The 22,632-nt window shown below is 47.1% G+C and overlaps 1 protein-coding gene across 9 annotated transcripts in view; it reads left to right on the top strand.

The window, feature by feature from the left end:
* LOC133340391 (protein MTSS 1-like) overlaps positions 1-18,574 on the top strand; it is an 87,517-nt gene extending 68,943 nt beyond the window's left edge. For 2 of the 9 annotated variants that reach the window (XM_061548556.1, XM_061548553.1), the window contains 10 exons: positions 2,631-2,788; positions 4,107-4,214; positions 5,831-5,928; positions 6,632-6,824; positions 7,948-8,028; positions 8,751-8,984; positions 10,292-10,456; positions 11,181-11,328; positions 12,236-12,661; positions 13,812-18,574. In XM_061548556.1, the coding sequence (XP_061404540.1) occupies positions 2,631-2,788; positions 4,107-4,214; positions 5,831-5,928; positions 6,632-6,824; positions 7,948-8,028; positions 8,751-8,984; positions 10,292-10,456; positions 11,181-11,328; positions 12,236-12,661; positions 13,812-14,569 (2,369 nt within the window). In that variant the 3' untranslated portion in view covers positions 14,570-18,574. Of the gene's footprint in view, positions 1-2,630; positions 2,789-4,106; positions 4,215-5,830; positions 5,929-6,628; positions 6,825-7,947; positions 8,029-8,750; positions 8,985-10,291; positions 10,457-11,180; positions 11,329-12,235; positions 12,662-13,811 lie in introns of all 9 variants that reach the window. The other 7 variants (XM_061548551.1, XM_061548555.1, XM_061548552.1 and 4 more) reach the window with 6 other exon arrangements.
* Positions 18,575-22,632: the final 4,058 nt, after the last annotated feature.

The following is a 22,632-nucleotide window of genomic DNA, read 5'->3' as shown; positions in this document are numbered from 1 at the left end:
AAGTCAGATTTGGGAACATCGCTAGCGAATGACGGACACACTGCGCCGGGCGTGGCTGGCTAATGAGTCGGATACATGACGGCCGGATATGCGACATTGTACTGTATACATTCTCCGTTCCGTTTCCAACTTTGACCCAAAATACCCATGAAAACTATGACAGCTGCATGGCTCGCACGGGGCGTTTTGGTTTGGAGAAGTGCGCGACAAGGGCGTCTGTGTGTGCCTGTCGCGAGCTCATGCGCCGAACCCCCTTAGCAGAAGAGCCGTTATGGAGCTGACCTAATTCTTCCCCCTTTTTTCCTCCCCCCCTCTCCTTCATTCCACTCTCTTCCCAGTAGAGATAATAGGTAAGTTCTGGTCACGGCACCAGTGCCACCTTTCCCTGAGCTCTCTCCCCCTTCTTTCCCCCGTGATCCCACTTCTTAACCCTCTCCCCACTCCACTGCATGAGCGTTTCTCCGTGTCACGGTGCGCCTGGCGGCGGGTGGAGCTGCGTGTGTCCGCACTGCCCTCTGCTGCATGCGGTGTCTCGCACTCTCATCAGCAGCCTACACACTGCTGCCAATGCGCTATCATCTCGGCCTTGGTTTCCTTAGAGGTGGCAGCCCCCTCGGTCGGGGGAAGCCATTTCAGCGTTCATCGTGTTGATTGCTTGGCTCTCCATTGTCCACCCTTGAGATGGTGCCTGTCTCTACAGCAGTGCTGCTCAAATTCCGGTACTCATGACTTCCCCATGGGTCAGGTTGTCAGTGATTGCAGATCTTTTCTATTCATAATCATGTCCACAGATAAGCAGGACTTGGTTCTGTATCTTCACGTTAGTCCATCGTCCTATTGGCTTCCCACACCAATATTATCCAGCAGTATTTGTTTAAACAAGCCAACTTTGAACCAGTTTTCGTCCTATTGGGATCTCATCAACAGAATTAGACTTGTTATTATTTTTCTATTCGTAAGCTAATTAAGCCGCTACATGTTGCACTCACCTGGTGGTTGGTGATCCGTGGAGAGATGGTAATGTGGGGGTTGCAGGCATCGGAGTTTGAGAGACGCTGCCCTAGTCAATGGTGCAATGCAATAGGTTTGCAAAATTAATTACTGCACCCTTCATTCCTCCTCCGGCTCTGCTGCCTTAGTGGTAAATATTTAAAATTTGGAGCTGCAGTGAATATTTTACTTGAAGACGAAAAAGCCTTTGAATAAACAAGACTAACGTTATTCACAAACCCACGCTAATTAAGCATTGCCAGTGGCTTTAATCTTACCAACAGATTAATAGTTACATTCATATCCGATATGGAATACTTTTGAGGTGCTGAAAACTTGGTCAGGAGAGGGTATGTAGTGGCTTTTTAAAACTACAGTGACATGTGATCGAAGCTGTGGACCAGAATGGCTTGACATTTAATAACCCGTTACAACCTCGGCAAATAAAAATAAAAACTTGCTTACAAGTGCAGGGCGCCATGGTTGTGAGATGTTAACTACCGCGTCTAGTATACAGGAGGGCATTGGGTTCTCAGTCCCTGCCCTGACGCCTCTATATTTAGAGTTTGCACATTCAATTTGCTCCGCGTCCTCCGGTTTTCCCCTCCACATTTGGCTGCTATACATTTCCGCACGATAAGCCACTTCGTTGAGCTATCATTTGTGGCCAGGTCGCTTATGAAAAATAACTATATAGCTCAGTGGGCCTTACCTGGTAAAAATAAAATGACAAAGTAAATTTACAGCAGCGGTGCTGATGAATGAGAGTGGTGAACGCCACAGTCCCCCGATGCCCCTCATCGTGCCCATCGCCCTCCGGCGAATGGCTGCAACTAATTCAAAACCAACGGAGTAAAAACAAAAGTAAAAGCCTTCTCGGGCACGAGGGGCCTGAGCTCGCGAGGAGGGGGGGGGGGGGCATTCGGTCGCGTGCAGCCGCCTCGTAGCCGGGCTCGTGCGAGAGGGCGCAGGTTGTGCATGCGGAACGGTCATGTTGGAGAGCCTTGGGGTGGGAGGGCTCATCGCGGTGGAAAGCCTTGGGGTGGAGAGTGACGTGATGGTGAAGCCTGTACTATGGCTAAAAGCCCTAGGGTAAAGAGTGTAATGGTGAGAAAGCTCCAGGGTAAATAAACCAACCTTGAGTTAAGGACATAATGGTGAATCGCACAGCGCTAGCACGTTTGCCACTGTTAGCTCCACGTCGCTCGCACCCAGATTGTAAGCACATCGGCTCTGCACGTGCCAAGTCAGATTTTTTTTTACCTCGATTAGCGGATTACTTCTAAATGAAATATGAATATTTATCATTGTAGTTTTTCATTGATTATATTTTATTTACGAGTTTCATTCATTTTATAACAGTAATGGAATTAAGATAGTGATCAATACCTGAGCGGAGCTTTGTTTTTATTTCTTGGTTATGATTTACAACGTTGCGCTACGAAAGTTGTAATAGCATAGTGCCACGTACGGATCGACGTATCGATCTGTTCGGGTTGCGCTGTCCGGCGCTGACAATTTACTGTTGTCCTTTGTCCCTTCTCTCCGACCTTTCCCTTCCTCTCTGTGCAACGACAAACACCCCCCCTCTCCCGTCCCTCGCGCTCCCTCCCTCGCGGTTACCTGGCGGCCGCTCGCAGGCAACAGGGAGGTGCAGCCGGCACTCGACTCGGCACTGCAGGAAGTGACGGACACGTACCTCCTGCTGCAGGAGGAGGAGAAGCAGGCGGTGCGGCGCGCCCTGCTGGAGGAGCGCAGCCGCTACTGCACATTCACGTACATGCTGCGCGACGTGCTGGTACGAACCACACAGACGAAATTCCCCCCACGTACAATAAAGTGATTGCCAGGCAAGAGCTGTTAGCGGGCACCAATGAAGGCCGGCACGGCGCACGAGGAGGTGGTGTGGATAGCACCACTCGCGGCTGCCTTTCTCTCCCCAGTGCCGATGTTTACACACTGCACCGATAACTCATTAAGGACTGAGGCGGTCAAAGGACGGTCTAGGACCGGTTCTGATATTCGCCACCAGTGTTGGCCGTGAGCGGTAATCGAACTTGAGTCGCCGAGTTTCTAACGGAGTGCACTCGGCACAAAATTTCTGCTCTCCACGAACCGCACACACGTACGCACACACGTACGCGCACACGTACGCACACGCGCGCACGCCTATGATGGCCTGTCACCAAATCTCACTGTGCCTGATCCTGGAAGTGAAGCAGCAGGGTTTTACCGGGTTTGTACTTGGGTAGGAGATTGCCGAGGAATACCGGATTGTTTGACCAGGAGATGGCAGTATAACGATGCATTGTTGCATCTATTTCGTACAGAGGACTGATTGTTAATCCCACAAATTCGTGGACACTTTTTGGGAACTCTGCTATCCTTCCTTATGCCAAATGCCAATTAATGAAATTGGTCAAACATCCCGATATAATGGGACCTTCTTGAAAAGAGTTTTGAAGACTTTGAGGATTCTTGGGTAAATACATGGAATTATTGTTAGGAAAGTAAACAATTATCCACTCCCCTGATTCAAATCAAATATCAACTATTTGAAACTTGAATACGAATTTACAAATTATCTATCTCCATGCATGTTTTGTAAGTGTAACAATCAATTTGAATCCATGAATCAATACATCATTAAATGCCAAATTATTTTTACTCGTGAGCCCGTGGGATACATCTGCGGAACTCAAGGTATGCTGCTGGCGGCCAGTATTTGATTGTATGCTTCTTTTACCTTAAATCAACAGGAAAGCTCCATTTCTGTAGGCTCCTCATCCTTCCTCTTTATGCCCTGCCCCCTTACTCCTCAGCCCCCCCTCCACAGGGTTTTGGTGGTGGTTATGGAAGGGCAGTAGGGGTAGGGGTGGGGCGGCTTCATGACCATGACCAATATCCCTCCTAGAGCAGCAATATAACAATAGATCACATCCAGCACACACCTGAGCACCAACTCTTCCCCCCACCCAGAGCCTTTCACCCATTCCCGCTCACTCACTCGCTCTCTCTGCGTGATCCGGCCATCACGACGGTCGTACCCACCGAAAATAAACCCAACGAGCAAAACAATGAATCCATTTCACGAGCCGGAGTGACGTTTCCCCCAGACCCATGAGGTGGCCATGCTGGGGGACGTGACGCACCTCCAGGCCATCCTGGACGACCTAAGCTCGCTGACCAAGGACCCGCACGCCCTGCCGCCCGCCAGCGAGCAGGTACGGCTGCACGCTTGTTGTTGTCGATCAGAGCAGAATGTCGCGGTGTGAGGAAATGTATTTCCAGAGTGAGAAATCCACCGTTTTCAATGTTGTTCTGGTGCTGTGGCTGAGCGAGTCTATAATAGTCTATTTTTGGGTCTTTCGGTAAAGTCACGTAGATAGGTTCAAAGAAAGTAACAAGAATAACAAAATGTTTTATTTGTTATTTTCTTTGAACCCATCTACGTGACTATACCGAAAGACCCAAGAATATTAATTTCTGCAGTCACGAAAGCTTTAAGTCTTTAATAGCAATTGCCAATTGTTAAAATAGCAAGTTATAGGGTAAAGATTGAGGATGAACAATTGCAGGAATTCATATTATTGGGTCTTTTGGTAAAGTCACGTAGATAGGTTCATAGAAAATAACAAAAAATAACAAAACCCATCTTCTCGGTTGAAATTGTGTCTGTGTCTATAAATATGGATGGCTTCATGAACGAATCTTTGTTGATAGCCAGTGGGCTTGCAAAGTACCATCGTCTTCGAGAATTACATTTCTTGTGAGCCAGCTGCATTAAAACAATGATCAGCCACGGCCGAGGTATTGGTCCTACCGTGTTTCAGATCTTCCTTGTGTTCACGAACACGGTCGGAGACATGTCGCTTAGTTTCCCCAATGCAACTACTGCCGCAGACACAACTTAGTTTGTAGACGCTGGTGTATTGCATGTCAGGGATCACATCCTTCACAGATGGGATCAGATCACGAATCTTATGTACTGTGTTAAATCGAACCTGGATCTTGTGTTTGCACATTATTTTGGAATTCTTTTTAGTGACCCCTGCTATGTATAGCAAGGTGATAGTTTTGATTGGCCACTCAGATGGTTCTTTCCCAACGGTTGAGGTGATAGCTTTACGGATTGTGTAGTCTGAATATCCATTCGTCTTGAGAGATTGGTGTACGTGTTCCAGTTCACTGGCTAGGTGATGACGGTCGAAAATAAATCGAGCTCTATGGTGTAGAGTTTTGATGAGGAAATTCTTCTGGGATGGATGGTGGCGGGAGTCAGGTTTTAGGTAGGCATCTGTATGGGTGGCGTTCCTGTAGACAGTGTCCCATTGAGCCATCTGGTCTCTTTTCGAGTTGATTCATTGTCAACATTTAGAGTCATAATTCATTACAGCCTTATATTGGTAACATTTTGTCTTGTTCTTACCATCTCCTTACCATCTCCTTTGTATTGGTTGTGTCCTCTCTATAGCCCAGATTGTGATATCAATAAATAATTTGCATGTAATACATAGTAAATAATAATATTCCAAACGTACAATTTACAATTTTACGTGGAATTATATAGCAATCTTCCTGCGGAGCAACCCAGGGAGCTTTATAATTAAAAAAAGTCATTAAGCCATTGTCTATTCCAGCTGAAAAATAAGCAATGAGTTTTTAAAGTTGATTTTAAAGATTCGATTGTGCCAGCAGCAATTCCTGATATGACTTGAAACAGATTTCCAGTGAGAGGCATGGAGCACAACAACTAAAAGGCTCTTGCCCACCACTAGAGGAATCTATATTTATCGATAAGTTAATACATGGTTAATGTTTCTGGTGTCCTTGCCTGCAGCTCATCCTGGACCTGAAGGGCTCGGACTACAACTGGAGCTACCAGACGCCACCCTCCTCCCCTAGCACGTCTGGCTCTCGCAAGTCCAGCATGTGCAGGTGACACCAAAGACAAAGACCCCTGTATAGCCTTTAACATACTCTTGGGGCAAGTGCAGTTAGCGAGCACCTATGAAGGTCGGCACAGTACACGAGGGGGTGGGTGGCCAGCACCACGTCTGGCAGTCTGTCAACCCAGTGGCGATATTTACACATCGTGACAGGTACTCATTTGAGGCCGAGTCGACCCAGGGGAGGCCCAGCACCGATTCATAAAATCGTCACTGGTGTTGGCAGCGCACTAACCGTTGTACTACCGATCCCCACTGCAGGTGACACCTTGAGTTCATGCATGCACATTTTGCCTTCCTTTAATTGTTTTATTCATTCGTAAAAAACGAAGAATAAATTAAAGATTCTGACAAAAGGTCGACACCGACGCTATTGTGTGGCTGCAGTGAGAGAGGAGGGGGGGGGAGTGAATTCCAAACGAACAGAGCCACGACAGAGAGGTGACATTCATCTCGTCTGCTTCGAAAGACGGCCTCGATGACGTGCAGGCCACTCGAGGCAAAAATCGGAGGTTGCGTTTCAGGGGCCCGCACCTCGCAATAATGACTTTACCTGTCTAAATCGATACACTTTTATCGCCAAAACGATCGCTAATGCATCGAGTGCCCGAGTTGTGACCTGGCCGCGGTTTGGTCCGGGGCGTCTGACTTCCTCGGCGTGTCGTGTTCCGCGCGTGTCGCGTCCTCAGCAGCCTGAACAGCGTGACGAGCAGCGACTCGCGCTCCAGCGGCTCGCACGCACACTCGCCGAGCGCGCACTACCGCACGGGTGGACTGGCGCCGCCGGCGCAGGCGCCGTTGCGCCTCTCCTCCGTCTCGTCAGACTCGGGATTTACCTCCCAGGACACCGTCTACTCGAAGCCGCCCTCGCCCATGTTTGGCCAGGTCGGTTTGCGACGATGGGTCCACCACCGGTCTCTTGTGTGCGTGTTCTGTATTGATAGGCAGCGCGCGTGCTGCTAGTGCAGCCTGTTTATTGATGTTATATGTGAATGCTTCTTTCCCTGTTGGTAGAAAGTGCCGTGGCTGGAGCAGCTAAAAATCTAAAATCAATTAGGGTGCCGTGGTGGCGAGATGTTAACCACCTCGCCTGGTATGCAAGAGGTCGTGGGTTCGATCCCGACCCTGACGCCTGTTTGCATGTTCTCCCTGTGGTCGCGTGGATTTCCCCCGGGTCTGCGGGGTTTCCCCTCCACATTTAGCTGCTATATAGATTGGTGGGCCGAATCTGGTAAAAGTAAAAAATTATAAGAAAAAGCAGTAAATAGTCATTGTGGTGAGGTGTGTTTTAGATTCACATAGGCCCTTCATAGCATCTGCTTGCCTATTTGAGTTTGTAAATGAGCTCCTAACAAATGGGTTTACTATCTGTTCTTTATTTGTTAATTTACCTCATTGATAATCATGAACTGGGCTATATAGAATGAAAATTATCATAAACTGGGCTATAAAGAATGTAAATTTGCTATTTTATTTTTACTTAATTGGCAGAATAAATGGGGTAAATCGGCGGCATAATGGTTGGCACATAATGGTTATCACCTGTGAATCTAAAGACCTGCGCTCGATTCCTGGCCACGGCTATCTTCGGTGATGAGTGATATCTGCATCAATCAAACCCCCCTTCAATGGTATGGTAAAGTACAGTCAAGCAAACTCCATGACAGATAGCAGTGGTTTGACAAAGGGTTCTACAATTTTGTTTATAAATGTACGGAGAGAAATATCATCTTCTTACGTAAAATAAATTAGGAAAATGTTTTCCATTGATCTATGGGCATTCTGGACCAATGTTATCTGGCACCTACGATTAGCACGTTTGGTTATGTACAGTGCAAAAGAAGTTCACCATACAATAGTTTGATTAAGCAAGTAAACTCTCGATTAGTTGAGACTCGGGGTCTCATCATCAGCGTCATGCCCAGCCAAATTGGACCAGAAGAGATACGGACTTCCTGACAGTTCATACGGAATTCCTTGCCATTCTTATTCATTGCACTCCTTTCAGCTGGCCCAGAAGTCCATGAGCCTGGCCGCGGAGTCTTCTGCCAATGAGGGCAGTTTACCGGCCTCGGCACTGCCCCAGCAGGTAAGCTGCCCTCGTTTAGTGCATCGCATTCTCCCGTGTTAGGTGAATACCGCCACCCCATTACATTTAAATCCTGTAATTATATCGTGGCATTTCGTAAGGGTAACTGTCAGAGGGTATCCTATGTTCTATTGCAAGCTTTCAGGTGCTGAAGGTGTTTTCGGATTGACCTGAACTACGGCCGCTTGCGATGACTTTGCAAGTCTTGTGATGTTGTGAAATGTTGTCCCTTGCTGACATTGACTTGCTGGCTCTAATGAACCTGTTGCTTTTTGTCAAGGTCTTCGCGTCTGCCGACAGAGAGCATTGAAAGGCTGCTCGTGGAATTTGATTGTTTTGTTATTGCAGTAGATATTGTTTGGAAATTTCTTCGTGAGATTCTGAACATTTTTCATATATTTTAGAGTCTGATTTTTAAAAAATGTAATTGTTTCCCATAGGCTATAACAGACATTGTTATTGATCAAAGTGCATTCTGCAGTCAGCTCTGAATTGATATTTTAGAAGTTGGTGCAAGTTTACAGAATTGTATAGTCAACTGTAACAAATGCACCAACGCTTGGTTATTTCCACTGTCGGCTGCTTGAGCTCCGAGGGACGTTACGTCAAAGTGAATGTGTCGCTTTCAGCGTCGTTGGTTTTGGTTTCTGTTTGATTTGTGTGTTTGTCTTATTGTTTTTGTTTTCCCCCCCCCGGTGTTTTTGTTGTGTTTTCGTGGACAGCAGCTCTCATGCCATGATCCTCCGCGCTCATCCCACAGTGCCTGCTTCTCCTTCCCTCCACTCCCGTGTGACGCCCTCCCGGTCACTAACCTCAGGCCGACCCCCCACCCCTCCAGCCCTGCCCGTGCCTGTCACCCCCATAACCCCACCGCTAATAAGCACCCACCCCCACGGCTCAACGACTCCCCGCCGCTCTCCCCTCTCCCCCTCTCCTCCCAGGTCCCCAGCTGGAAGGTTGGTCCTAACCCCCCCGTCCCCCCCGTTCCACGTCCCAACCGAGGGCTGCCTCCCGTTCCGTATTTCGTAGAATCTGCCCATCGCCGCTCGTCGGATTCAATCGCTTCGCTACTCGACAACCAAGCCTCCCTTGATTAGCCACCATGCCAGGTTTTGTTAGTGCTGCTGAACAATCAAGCTCTCCAGGGGTGGGCTGGTGTGTTTTTGATTTGGATGGGATGTTCACTTACAGTGAATGTTTGTCTTGGCATCATTGCTGATAGCAATTTCGTATTGACTTGCTGCAAAGGAAGGTCACTGCTTCATATGGTACGGGAGGCAGCCCTACCCAACCCTACTCCCACCCACCCACCCACTCACCCGTGGCCGATGTAGAATCATAACGTGAAAGTTTTCCGCATCTCCTACCGGCTGTCTAAACGGAAAAGTCACTTTGACACCTCGCCGCATTTTACCTTTGGCCCGGTTTGCTCAGCAGCCGTAACAATAAGTGACCAAGCACCGCCTTGTTCCACGCCAACTGGGCATTAAGCTGAGTCATAGATGTTCTTTTTTATTAATGCCGCTTAAATTGAAATGTTCTAGATCTCTGAGCTAAAATATATATAAACATCTGGCATATAAGCCTCATCCGAGCCACCACGCCAGGCTGTTGCAGGGCTTGTATGGTGGGAGTGACAACAGATTGATCGCTCCTAATAAGTCTCTCGCCACATTTAATTAACAAGAAGGAGGCATCTGTAACAGTGATACGGTATAATACCCAGTGTCCATTGGACATTCCTGCTTCACCGCAGTCGAGGGCGTAACATCGTGTCCTGTAGTCGACCCAGCGTTAATCTTGCCTTGCCCCCTAATCCTGCCATCCAGACCCGCCACTCCACCACTTACTCGACCCTCCAGCCTAACTTCACCACCTAACACATCATCCTTTTTCTCCAGTGTTTCCTCCAACAAACTAAGTGCATTTTTCGAAAGTAGTAGCATGCAAACGACACGAAACTAACCATATTGCAAGCACGACATTAATTTGCATTGTGGAAGTCTCCTGCTCGAACTAGATTTCTGCTAGGCCTTAATATTGCACGATTTAAATATTCATTTTTCACATCCAATTTGTTTGTTAATTACTGTACCATTTCTTTGTAAGTTCATTTCAAAATGTTTCACGCAAATTATGAGAGATACTCTTCAACTAAAACCTATGATTAAAGCAAGCACAGTATGTTTAGTTATGTCCTGGATTATTAAGCCGGTAGCAGATGCCAATATTGTGCTCGTCCTCCTGCATCCACGCTGTGCAGGACTGGGTGAAGCCGGGACCCTACGACCTGCAGGTGGCAAACACTCTGGCGCGGCGGAGCGAATCCAACGAGAGGCCCGCGCCGATGACCATGCCAGCAGAGATGGTGGCACCGCCCACACCAGGAGTGTCCGCTGGGCCAATCATGCCAGGGCCTGTCCACAAGGTACAGTGTCCACCCCATCACCTATTGTCCACCCAACGAGGTGGTGTCCACCCCATGATTTATTGTCCACCCCATGAGCTATTGTCCACCCCATGAGCTATTAACCACTACATGAGCTCTTGTCCACTCCACAAGGTGCTGTCCACCTCATGGGCCAAGGTCCTTCCCGGGCTAATGTGTCAAAGTTTATACAAGTCAATAAGTAAACATGCGTGTGTGAACAGAGGTATCTTAAGGTTTTCATACAGATGGAAATATTAAGTTTTTACATTTTCTCCACTTCCCACACTGCATGAGATGACTTACTCAGGCTTGTGCCAGAAAAGCCATCCTTAACCAGCTTGTGGTCATAGATGGACCGCAGCAATAGAAGCCAGGGGATGTGGAGTGGGTGAGACTCATCCTTCTGCCCAGAACAAACCTCAAGTCTCTCCGGCTCATTCCCCTGTGATTGCTAAAATTATTGATACGCTTGTCATACTTTACTAAAATATGTGAGATAATTATTGATGAAATTAGCATATTTTCTAACGTCACATTTTTGGCTAAATGAAGCGAACAAAACTGTGCAAACGAGACTGAGAAAAAAATGATAACAATACATACTCGACTATAAAAATGGGACAGAGATCCGATTGTTGAATCAAGTGAGGACCCTGAATTGTTCCAATTCCTCAAATGACTGGGAGCGCGGTTGCCTCCCGTGCTGCTGCGTGGCCTCCAGGCACCGGGGGACATGGCGCGGGCGATGCTGGCCCAGAGCCTCCTCTCGGGGGGCTCCCAGAAGAGCAGCCAGGAGACGCTGCCCTGCTCCAGCGGCTACGGCAGCCAGGCCTCCACTCCGCGGTCTGACGACTCCATCTCCATGCACGGTAGGGGGCTAGCCATCGAACAAAGGCGGTCACCGCATCGCACGCGTTCAGATGCGCTTACCGCGGTCGTCTGGAGCGGTCTTCCTTCCGTTATTGGGAAGCCACTGCAGCTGTGGACTTTTAAATCTAGATTGAAAACTCATTTCTTTCTAACTGCTTTTTATGTTTCGTTTGTTGTCCTTGCCCCGCACCTCCGATTACCACGGTTGGCTATGTACGGTGTGAACAAATTTTCTACATTCATACATAGATCCTCCCTCCTGCACATACACTACCTCCATATCTCCCTCCCCTCCCATGTTCCCTGCCTCTCTCACTTCCAAATCTCCCTCCTTCCTATGTCGCAACATTCATGTAAAAAAAAGAAACCGTCGCTACATATCTGAGATACAGTGTAGTGTGAAAGCCTCAAAATGTGTGTTCTGTTACATGTGAATGAATGATCTATGCTCTCTTCCTTCACCAACCAGCAGTGATCAGTGTAGTGAAGTATGATGACACTAAAACTATTTTGTAAAACTATTTTTATTTGACATGGTAAGGCCTACTGAGCTATATAGCTCTTTTTTAGAAGTGACCTGGCCACAAATGATAGCCCAATAAAGTAGCTTATGTGGAAATTTATAGCAGCCAAATACTCCAAATGTATGTTTCTAAATGTGGAGGGAAAAACGTTAGGATCTGGAGAAAAATCCACGCCACCACGAGGAGAACATACAAACTCCAAATATACAGGTATCAGGGTCAGGAACGAACCCACGACCTTCTGTATACCAGGCAAGGTAGTCAACATCTCGCCACCGTGGCGCCCACAAACTAAAACAATCCCACGACCCATATAGCATGGTGAAGCCCTCATCCAGCAGTGGGATTGACGGAGGGCACGTGCGTTTCTGTAATCCGCAAGGTGGAGACTATGGCTACTACACGATGAATGGCGAGATGGACCGGGCAGCGCAGTCCGACTTTGACAAGTGCGCCACCATCTCGCGCAGCAGCGACATCGCGCGAGCGTACCGCCACATGTTCCAGAACAAGCGCGGCGGCTCCGTGTCGAGCGCTGCCGCCGACTCGGCCGCCGCGGCGGGGCTGGCGGCGTGCGGCGTCGCCACGATCCGCCGTACCCCCACGCTGCGCCGCACCGCCTCCAGCGGCGGCCCCATCCCTATCCAGACGCCAATGATCCCCCTCGTGCGAGGCCCCGTCGTGCCGCCCGTTCACGGGGGCGGCACGACGGGTCGGGGCGGCGGCGGCGGTGGTCGTGGAGGCCGGGAGCAGCAACATGATGGTGGTGGTGGTGGTTTGATGTCGCCTAAGCACGGCATGCTGCCCGGTAAGGGACACGCCCCCCCCCCCCCCCACCTCTTTCCTTTGTGAAGTGCGTGATGTCACACAGTAACAGCTGGCTTGTGGCAATATATACCATTGATCATGATGACCAATGGTTTTGTTGGTGAAAGCAACGTTGCCAAAACGCCACTCCGTGAGGCTGAGACCAAGGCAGGTTTTGGCTCTCCCCATTGTGATGAATGTTGCGAATCGGAATGACTGCGTGTCACGTATCGCACACTCCCCCGCAATTCTGTAATTGTAACGATTCGAGGTTGCCATAGGGTTTAAGAATTGATGCATTTTTGTTAACCATGTGGTGAATATATCGCCTCCAGTGGCTACAGGGGTCACTTAAATCAACTACTTATTTTTTATATTGTTTACGAATTTTTAATAATTGGCACGCTTCTACGCATGAATAAATCATTTATTAGTGCATCATTATATCGTAAGTATTGGTAATAGCGGAAGTATGGACTGTGGAGAGTTCTGAATTGCTGTTGCCCAATGTTAAGACAATTTTCCTTCAAAAGTAAAGGCTCTCACAAGGTGGCAGCAAACGACTGTCTGAATCTACACAATACATTATCACAATCTGAATTTATATTATTCTGGAGAAATCCGATGAGCTATAAAGCTCTTTTTGACAGATGTTCAGTTGGGGCGGGTAAGAACGTTACAAGAACAAGTGTAAAAAATATAGTACCGACTAAAGTAGATGTGAAAGTATTGTCACCATAACTGTTATTCTTTTTCCAGAGGGCGTCATCATTGTTATTCTTATGCTGGAAAGCTGGAAAGCCTCACTGAGTCTCAAGACTCTTTTTCAAGAAGGGCCTTCATTTTGACCAATCCGTTCATGGGTGTTCACCTAGAGAAAACCCTGGGAGTTTACAGAGATAACATTCAAAGCTCTATACAGATGGATTTAATCCATTTGCTGTGCCACTGTTTCTTAGACATTTTGCAGCCCACCAAGCTTTCATTGAAATGGCACTTTTAGTTTTTTTTGTACAAAGCAACCGCACGCGGTGTCCCACACGTGTACGTTTTTGTGCACGCAGCTCGTGCGCCACACGACCGAGTGCGCTTCGTGTGTGCATCCCGCTAAATCCCCCGCTCGTGCCACGTGTCCCCTGCGCGTGGAGCAGCGCGCGCCAGCGCCTCCAGCCGCAGCGGCAGCGAGGAGCGAACGGACAGCGGCGGCAGCCCCCGGCACGTGGCGCCGCCCGGCAGGTCGTGGTCGCGCAGCGGCAGCGAGGAGGCCCTGGAGCGGAGCCTCTCGCCGAAGCGCAGCACCCCCAGCGGCAGCAGCAGCAGCACGCCGGGCACCCCCGGCACCCCGGGGCCACGCGGCTGGCAGGGCGGCAGCGGTGGCAGCAGGAGTGGCAGCGAGGAGCGTCTGGAGGAGCGGAGTCTTTCTCCCCGGCGCGGCTCGCACGGGCCCGCGCGGGGCGGCTGGTCAGCCGGGCCGCCCCCGACCTTGATGAAACCATCGGCCGCGGTGATAGCGGCCGTGCAGGGAGGGGGAGGCGGCGGTGGCGGCGGCGGCGGCGGCGGCGGCGGCGGCGGCGGCGGCGGCGGCGGCGGCGGCGGTCTCCAGCGGGGCGGATCGCAGGGCTCGTACTATGCGCAGGCCGAGGAGGAGCAGCGCATGGCGCAGAACTACCAGAGCATCGCCGAGAAGCTGGAGGCACTCACGGCCGGAGCGCACGCCCTGGCCGAGGAGCAATTTCCGCCTACCGTGCCGCCGCCCGGTGCTCTGCCCAGCTCCCTCTCCGAGGAGACGGACACGCTGGGCACAATCCGGCGTGGCGTGAGGCTACGGCAGACGGGCTCCAGGAGCGACCGCTCGGCGCCAATGTTCGCTTACTATGCCCTGCTGCAGGGGGAGAAGCGGATAAAGTGACAGTGGTAGGGAAAGCGGGGGCTAAACGAGCAGATGGGGTGGACAGATCGGATGAAGAGTTTAACGAAGGCAAGACATGATGTGAAGGAGAGAGAGGCACAGAAAGAGATTGTTACTGGAGGAGGAATTGAGCGGATATGCGGAAGATGTTTCCAAGCGACGGGTATGTCGGTGAAACTTTGTAGAGGCCCCTTTTGTGCACTTTTGTGCAGTGTTTTAAGGAAGGACCCTGAAAAAGGCCTGCACTGGGGTTACCCATCAAATTTGTTAGCGTGTGAACATTCATCCTGTCTTGCATAACTTAACCCACGTGATTTTGAGCAACATGCATTTTACGGCTTTCAATATTTTTTACTTTTAAATTTGTGGCGAGACAGCTCCTAAAGTTTTATCCTCCTAGAGAGGGAGGTCTGTTGAAAATGAAAGCCATAGGAGTGGGTTTTAGAAGCCAAAATTCTGACCGATTTACTTGAGGTGGCTAATTATTAACGAGTGGAGTTTACTTTCATTGAGGCCAAGTATCCATAGACAGCGTCTCCAAAATGGAGGCATGAATTTTGTATTGTTAGTTTTTTTCGTGATTTAAAACTATATTAATACAACAATGTAATGCAGCAAATACAAGCGATGTAGATATATAAAATGAGTGAACGTGGCTTCGGAAGCGCACGTAATCTAACACCACAACCTCATGCGCACTATTAAAATAATTATTGCAGTGGCATGAATCACGATTTTTCAAATGTCAACGGACAGCTGAAAATACTCGCGGCACGTCTGGAAATGAAATTGCATCGAGAGTAAATGGCTTTATTACTTCAATATTGACGTGCCGTCAAATTACCGCAGCATTCCCAATCCCAGTAGTGTTTGCAACCACCTCCATTTTTCCCCTCCGACTCCACCCAGCGAACCTTCATGACCCCTTGCAGAGACTCGGTGCTGAACGGGCACATACACATTGGTGTGCAGCCCTCGGTCGATCCACTGCAGGACGAGGGTCTCTCTGCGCCGTGAGACTCTTGGGGGTTAGGGTTAACCGTACTTCAGCGCATGCCGGTCACTGTGGGTTGGTGAAGGCAGGGAGCATTGAAGTGCAGTGGAACAATTGAATTTACTTCACTGCCCTCTGCTGCCAACAACATAGCTCCGCGTACGCCTTGTACAGTTTAAACGACGAAGGTGCACATCGTAGTGGGCGATTCAGATATTGGGAAATTGAGGAGAGATTGGATTGACTGTGTATATGTGTGTGTGAGACAAATAGTGGAATTTCATCGATAGTACCTTGTGGATTCTCGAAAATGACCTAATAAATGTCAGCCGGTCAGTCAAGTTAATGCAAACGTGCATAGGGAATGGCTGAAATATGTGCATTTCATCAATGATGTAGAGTTTCGGTGTGAATATTATGCCAAAAGCGAACGTTCTTCTCAAGCATGATTTATTTATTCATTTTGTTGCTCGTTATTTTTTAAATGGGGACCACGCGCAGTGGCTGAGGTGTTGTGTGCTGGCCGGATGTCGCCCGTGACAAACCACGGCGATAAACACACGGATAGCGTGCGCCGAGTAACAGCATGCGATGACCGTTCCTGTAATAGCCTGAAATAACAGTTACGTGTGTTGATGCTGTCTCAGTATTATAAATTGACAAAGGTTGAGTATTCCTAGGTTTAACTCTTTACGAATGCAATCGGTTGGTGTTTGTAAAGTGAATTGCACAAATCTCACTCCTTGTGGCGGTTAGCACAAATATTTTGAAAATAACTTAAAATTTTTGTTCAGGGATTCTACTCTAGTGATTTTATTTTCGTAAAAAATGATGACGGTTTTTCTATTTTCTCTGGCACACAACTGAGATACTTTTTATTGCATATAAAAACACGTGTGGCTAATGTGTCACTGAAAACAGGCCTCGGTATATTTCTTTTCTGTTTTGGCATTTTATGGACACACACACGTATATAATAATAATAAAAGGGTGGTCAAAATGTTTTAAGAACGAAATGCAAAAAATTACTGGGGTCAGATAAAACTGCTTTGACAGCAGCATTTAGCATTAATATCTGTCTTCGTGTATCTCGGCATCAAATCGGTTAGATGAATCATTATATAATTATACATGGTATAGATATATTTTTAAAATGTTTAGTAAAAAAAATCTCTAAGACAAATACCCTTAAACGTTTATTTTGAACATTGTTCTGAAAACACTTTGACCACCTCTTGCGTGTATATTTGTTACATGTACGCGTGCATATATGTATTTGTTAATACATATGCATACAGTATATCGTTTAGGAATTTGTCTCTCGTGTGTACATTTACGTTGGTTAGTGCTGGATCACCTTGGACATGTAAGTAGACTCTGCCATCCTCTTCTATGAGCCAGAATTGTGTTTGCGCGTTGTCACATGCTCCGTACATAGCCCCAGAGGAACACGCGGACTAACCCCCAGGGGGGGGCCCGTGTGCGTGCTGTGAGCCTGCAAGTTTTTCACGAACACATCTTCCGAAGAAGAAAAAAACTGCACTACATTGTCCCTCCTCTGAGCCTTAACTTGAGTTGCCTGTTGAAATACTGTGTGGCATTTAACCTATTGGGCTTTAGCTGTAACTTTATCGGAAGAGCTAATATATTAACACATGGTTCTTTTTTCAGGCTTCATTCGATACATAAGTGACTTACGAACATATAGAATTGTCTTACAAATGTACTCGCGTTAATAACTAAGAATATCGTATTTTTAAATGTATAACCAGAGCCTGTGTTATAACAGCCAATTTAGTAAACGTCACAGCTCCAAGTAGTCGTCCCTTCATTTTGATGTGTGTCATGTATGGCCCCATTTGTTAAATTGATTTTCACGGTAGCCTAGAGATTGGCACAGTCTGATTTTTGGGAATACCCTAATTATAGGCCGATAGCAAATACCACAAATCGCCGATGGCAATTTGTCAGTGGCCAGACGCCTTGACACGTTAAAGACAGTTCTCATTTTCGTCACCCTTTTTTCAACGTAATGACACGAATGCACAATCTATTGTTTTTCGTTGCGTAAATTTCCTCGCGATTGGCATCGTTGCGTGGTGCGGCCCACCGCTGCCCCCAGTTAAGAGCCAAGTCCCAGAAATCAGACTGCTCGCCCCGTACACTTCACCCATCGGCTCGTGTGCCATCCGACACGGCAGGGTCCACGCAAACGGTCCTGTACCTCGAACAAAAAAACGCCCTTTTGCCAGTGGCATATCCAGTGGTGTTCAAACGGCTAATGCCGGTATGCTGTGTGAACATGGGAATGAGCGCGGAGAAGCTGTCGGCTTGGGAAAGGCAAATCTCAAGCACACAATTGATAATACCGATTTTGGTAATGCAGCAGAATGCAACTTGTCCCAGGTGTGGAATGTACCGCGTGGGTTGAGGGGGCCAGCCGCAGCAAGAAGGGGAAGGGGGCAGGTTGGGGGTGAAGGGAAAGAAAGGGCCCCCCTCGTAGGATATGCCACTTCGTCGTTTGCCGTTACGATCTGCTGAGCGGCGAGCGGCGAATACCAGTGTCACCTCAAACAGTTGCAGTGAATTGTATATATGTAATAAGTAAAATAGAAAAAAGTAATGGTTTCAATTTAATTAATTCTCTAACTAAATGTATAACTAGAAGGAAGTAACATTAAGGAAAAAAATGCTTTAAAGTTGCCTGCATTATGAAATAATTGTGATAACCGCTTTTAAGTGTACAGTCCAGAAAGTGTCGTCACCTCGGGTGTGTTGCGTCAACTTCGGGAGTGACCGAAGCAAGTTCCACTCGGAGGTGAAGTGCGGGGTCCTGTCGTGTGCATTTCCATCGTGATTGATGTTAACACAGTGTTCCCAGGCTCACACGTGCTTGTATTTAAAAGGCAAGTCTCTAGTGTGTTTGTGAAAATAGTGCTTTTGTATGACGCACTCAATTGTTGGCCAAATATTCAAACCCAAGAAATAAAGCGCTACTATTGCACACATTACTACGTGGGCTATCTTACTTTTGAAATCGCACGAATGTCACCCGTGTATGTGTGTTTGGGAACCATTGGCGTAGTGGTTAATGAGTGGTTAATGAGCTTCGAAACGAACCTGGCAACCTGAGTTCAATTCCTTTCCACGGTTAAAATCGGTAGCGAGTGATATCAGAACACAGTCTCTCTCAGGCCGACTCGAAAGTAAATGAGTACCTGGTGCAATATGTAAACATCAGCACTTGAGATACAAAGGCGGCCGGGTGTGGTTCTGGGTGTGGTTCTGGCCACACCCAACGTGCACCGTGCTGCCTGTATGGATGCTCGCTCACATAACGTGCCCCAATAGTCTATGCATGTCTGTGTGTGTGTAGATGTAATCTCAAAATGCAACAAAACTTGTATTGCAGACTCCAAATTTGAGTCTGAGTTGGAGATCAGTATTGAGGAACTAGAAATTCAAACACTTGATAGAAATTAAGTTTACTTAAATCGTGTTGAAATAAGTTAAAAGCTTAAAGGAAACAAAGCATTACACATTTGCAGCACATCACATTCTATACTATGATAGGGGTGGCTAAATGTCCTGACTCTACCAGCCACATAATAGAATATGTATATTGCCATGAGCCACAAGACGCACGGCCGGTTCGCTCGTGCTGGTTGGCTGTGCAGTTTTGAATTTAGAAATCTGCAGGAGCGCCCTGGGAGTACTCACGTCTGGCTCTGCTGTCAGGGGAAAATGTCCACCTTCGGCAGCTTTTTCCAGTTTCAAATGGAACTATATTGAAAAAGAAAAATATTCCAATCTCTATTGAGCTGCACTTGAACTGTCGGAGAGCCACAAGTGGCTTGCAAGCCACGGGTTGGCCACCGCTGTGCCTCTTGGTTAACTGTTACTAGACAACCGGCACAATTACATAAACATTCACTCATATTCACTGCAGCGTGGTTTTGATTATTTGGAAAACATTTTCCAGCCGTGTGTATTTTCCTTTGTGATGTTGAACACCAAGTAGGTCTCGAAGTTTGGAGGCATCGTACAAAAAGTAATATCAGGGATCCCAGCTGCCTGTAAAACAACGCAGGCATTACCACCAACACTTGTGCAGTACTCGAGTTTGGTTTCAGACGACCACTGCCTTAAGCGATCACCTCAGAGACTGAGGGGTCTCTGTTCGGATCAATTCACAGAAACTGATTTCAGTTCGATTCAGATAGTTCAAGCAAGCAAGACACCAACTCCATAAAAACATTTTTTTTGAAGAGCGAGATTTTTAGTTGCGAGAAATTTAGTGATTTAAGAGAAGCCTTGCATTCTAGTGAGCAAAGCTTGTTTATGCCACTTAAAATAACTTTACAACTTTTAGGCACCATCCTCTGTTACAAAATAATACGAATACAGCAACATTGACAGTGGAAGAGTGGATGGAGAGACTCTCAATGAGCAGTATTCAAATCTCGGGATAGCTATGCTGTTCAGCACATATAAAAATGCTATTTGTGATCATTGTTGTGGTTAATGTGAAACATTTCCTTCCTCGGCCATTCTGGCACACTACTTTGTGAATGTTCCGAATAGATTATTTATCTCGTGAGAAAATACCGAGACCACAATTGGAATACACGTGTCGAAAGATAAAGAGAGAACTCAATAGCAATAATTATTTATAAATAACTACGATTTGCAGTACTTGTAATTGTATTTAATTCGAGAGGCCTACAATTTATGGAATCGATTAGGTCGGTGTTAATTGTGGTCGGTGGTTAAGCTAATATTGGGATTTTTGTGTAATTAGTATTCCTCTCGTGGTGACATTTTCATCCGATGTTTCTCATCATTCATTGTCTTTGGCAAATGGGATTCTTTGATTTGATTTCCGCTGCAGCCTTTGCTCACCACTTTGTGGAAAAAGAAATTGAGAATGTTCTTGCCTACAGCAGCCGCTCACCAGTAAAGTACTTTTGTACTTTAACGCAACGCAGCTGCGTGCCCTGCAATTCACGCGCACGTCGTTTTCAATCTCGCCGGACAGAATCGATGGGTGTCTGCTACTCACAGTTAAATGTGGATTTCATTGTGAAGTAGATGTTGTCGATCATATTCTTTGGGGTTCTGAATGACCAGCTTAACGACCGGATACACTCCTCCACCTCATCTTCCTTCTGCACGCACCCACACACATATCCATTTGTTAGACATTCATCATTATAATCCTGCCACAGCTATGATATTGTGTTTCTATTATATATAATGTCATTGTATTGGACTGTTTTCCCTTATGAATTGATATTGCATTTTCTCGCAATTGAATTAATTTCCATTCGACTGTATTGGATTTAGATCCATTGCATTGTATTGAATCGCACTGCATATTATTGGATTGCATTGGATGGTTCTTCCCATTGGATGTGCATTGCATGATAGTACTTCGTTTCATTGCATAATATTCGATTATATTCCAATTTATTTGAATGGGATTTAGTTGCTCTGCATTACATTACATTGTATTCTATTGCACGGACGTGGGTGGCATTCATTTGCATGGCAGTGTGCACTTATTGCATTGTATTGGAAGGCCCACGTCGACCACGCTACGCCGCTGGTCCCGCCCAATTGCATTGCGTTGAACCGCGGTGCATTTCCACCGCAGCTGTGAATCGCGGTACCGTGAGCAGGTGGGGGCGCAGCAGCAGCTGGTGCCGCATGCCCAGGATGAGCAGTTGTAGGCGCCGGGTGTAGTCCCACGACGGGTGCTGCCGGTGCAGCTGCCCCATGAGTTGCTCGAGGCCCGACACGCTGGCCGAGGCCCAAGCCAGCTTCTCGTCGCAGCCCCGCATCCTCTGGCGTCCGGTCGCCGCCGCCCGGGATCACGCAGGCCACGGTTGGCACGTACGGAAGGAAGAGGCGCAGGTGCAAAGTAAAATGACGTTCGCTTTTGGTCGGTGCTTCGTGTGGTCTCGTCACCACTATTTGTGTCCTCAGTATGTGTGTGTGTGTGTATACCTCGTCTTAATTCCAGGTAATGCGACTGTGCTTTGTTTTTTTATATGTTTTAGTGTATTTACTTTGCAGTTTAATGAATTGCATTTAATGTAAATTGTGCAGCTAAGTCAATGTTACAGCACCAGCAACGGGCCAATTATTTTCTGATTGTGGGGTTAAGTCGAGGCGAGCCTGGATATTGCTTATATGGTTCGATTGCCATGAAAAAAACACCTGTTGTTATACTGCTTCGAGGCTGTGTGGATTACTAGCCCTGGTTCTACGTGGGTAAAAGTATACAGAAAAATATGTTATAAACGAGTCAAATGTTTATGAGACTCCCATGAATTAATATGTAAAGTCGAAAAATAAGTTTATAGAGCAGTTCGTGAGAATACAAAATTGGAGCCATTGCTTTTGAGACCCTTTATCAGCAGAGGATAGGATAGAAACTCACATTGTTGTATTGTACATTAATTCCAATTATATGCTCCCCACCTTCACCAGTATGATGAAAACAACTTCCATGATAGGGGAGGCCTTTATCTGGCAGTGGATTGACAAAGGACTCAAGCTATAATTAATCAAATAAAAGATGGAATTAAATTTATGCAACTGACCAGTTTCTTCAAGTTGAGTTTGGTGATGTGCCTGATGAAGAGCTTGTAATTTTTGGGGAAATAGTGCTCCTGCAAAACAAACAACTTCACTCTTAGTTTATGTAAACTGATGGCCACATTTTACTCCTACTACTATTTTTATTTTACAAAATCAGCACCTTGGATTCATAGGGCAAATGTAGAAACACAAAACCACGCTTTGCTCCATAAACAATTACACAGTCACAGTCTTTTGTAAAGATCACGTGAATGTGACCAGAGTATCTGGCACACATGTGAAGATCATCCCTCGAGTGTAATTTAACAATGTGGCTGCATCATGTGGCTATAATACACTCTTATTTCCTGCTAGAGCATTCCGGATTAAAATGGATTTTGCCCAAGGTTTCAGAAAAAAACCCAACTTGCTCGCTTAACTGGCCTCGTATCCCCATGTCACCCCGAGTCCAATGTCTTGCCAC

This window comes from Lethenteron reissneri, chromosome 9 (genome assembly GCF_015708825.2).
Source record: "Lethenteron reissneri isolate LAM-NWPU_2019-01 chromosome 9, ASM1570882v1, whole genome shotgun sequence".
Taxonomy (NCBI): domain Eukaryota; kingdom Metazoa; phylum Chordata; class Hyperoartia; order Petromyzontiformes; family Petromyzontidae; genus Lethenteron; species Lethenteron reissneri.
This window is presented reverse-complemented; position numbering and strand designations above follow the sequence as displayed.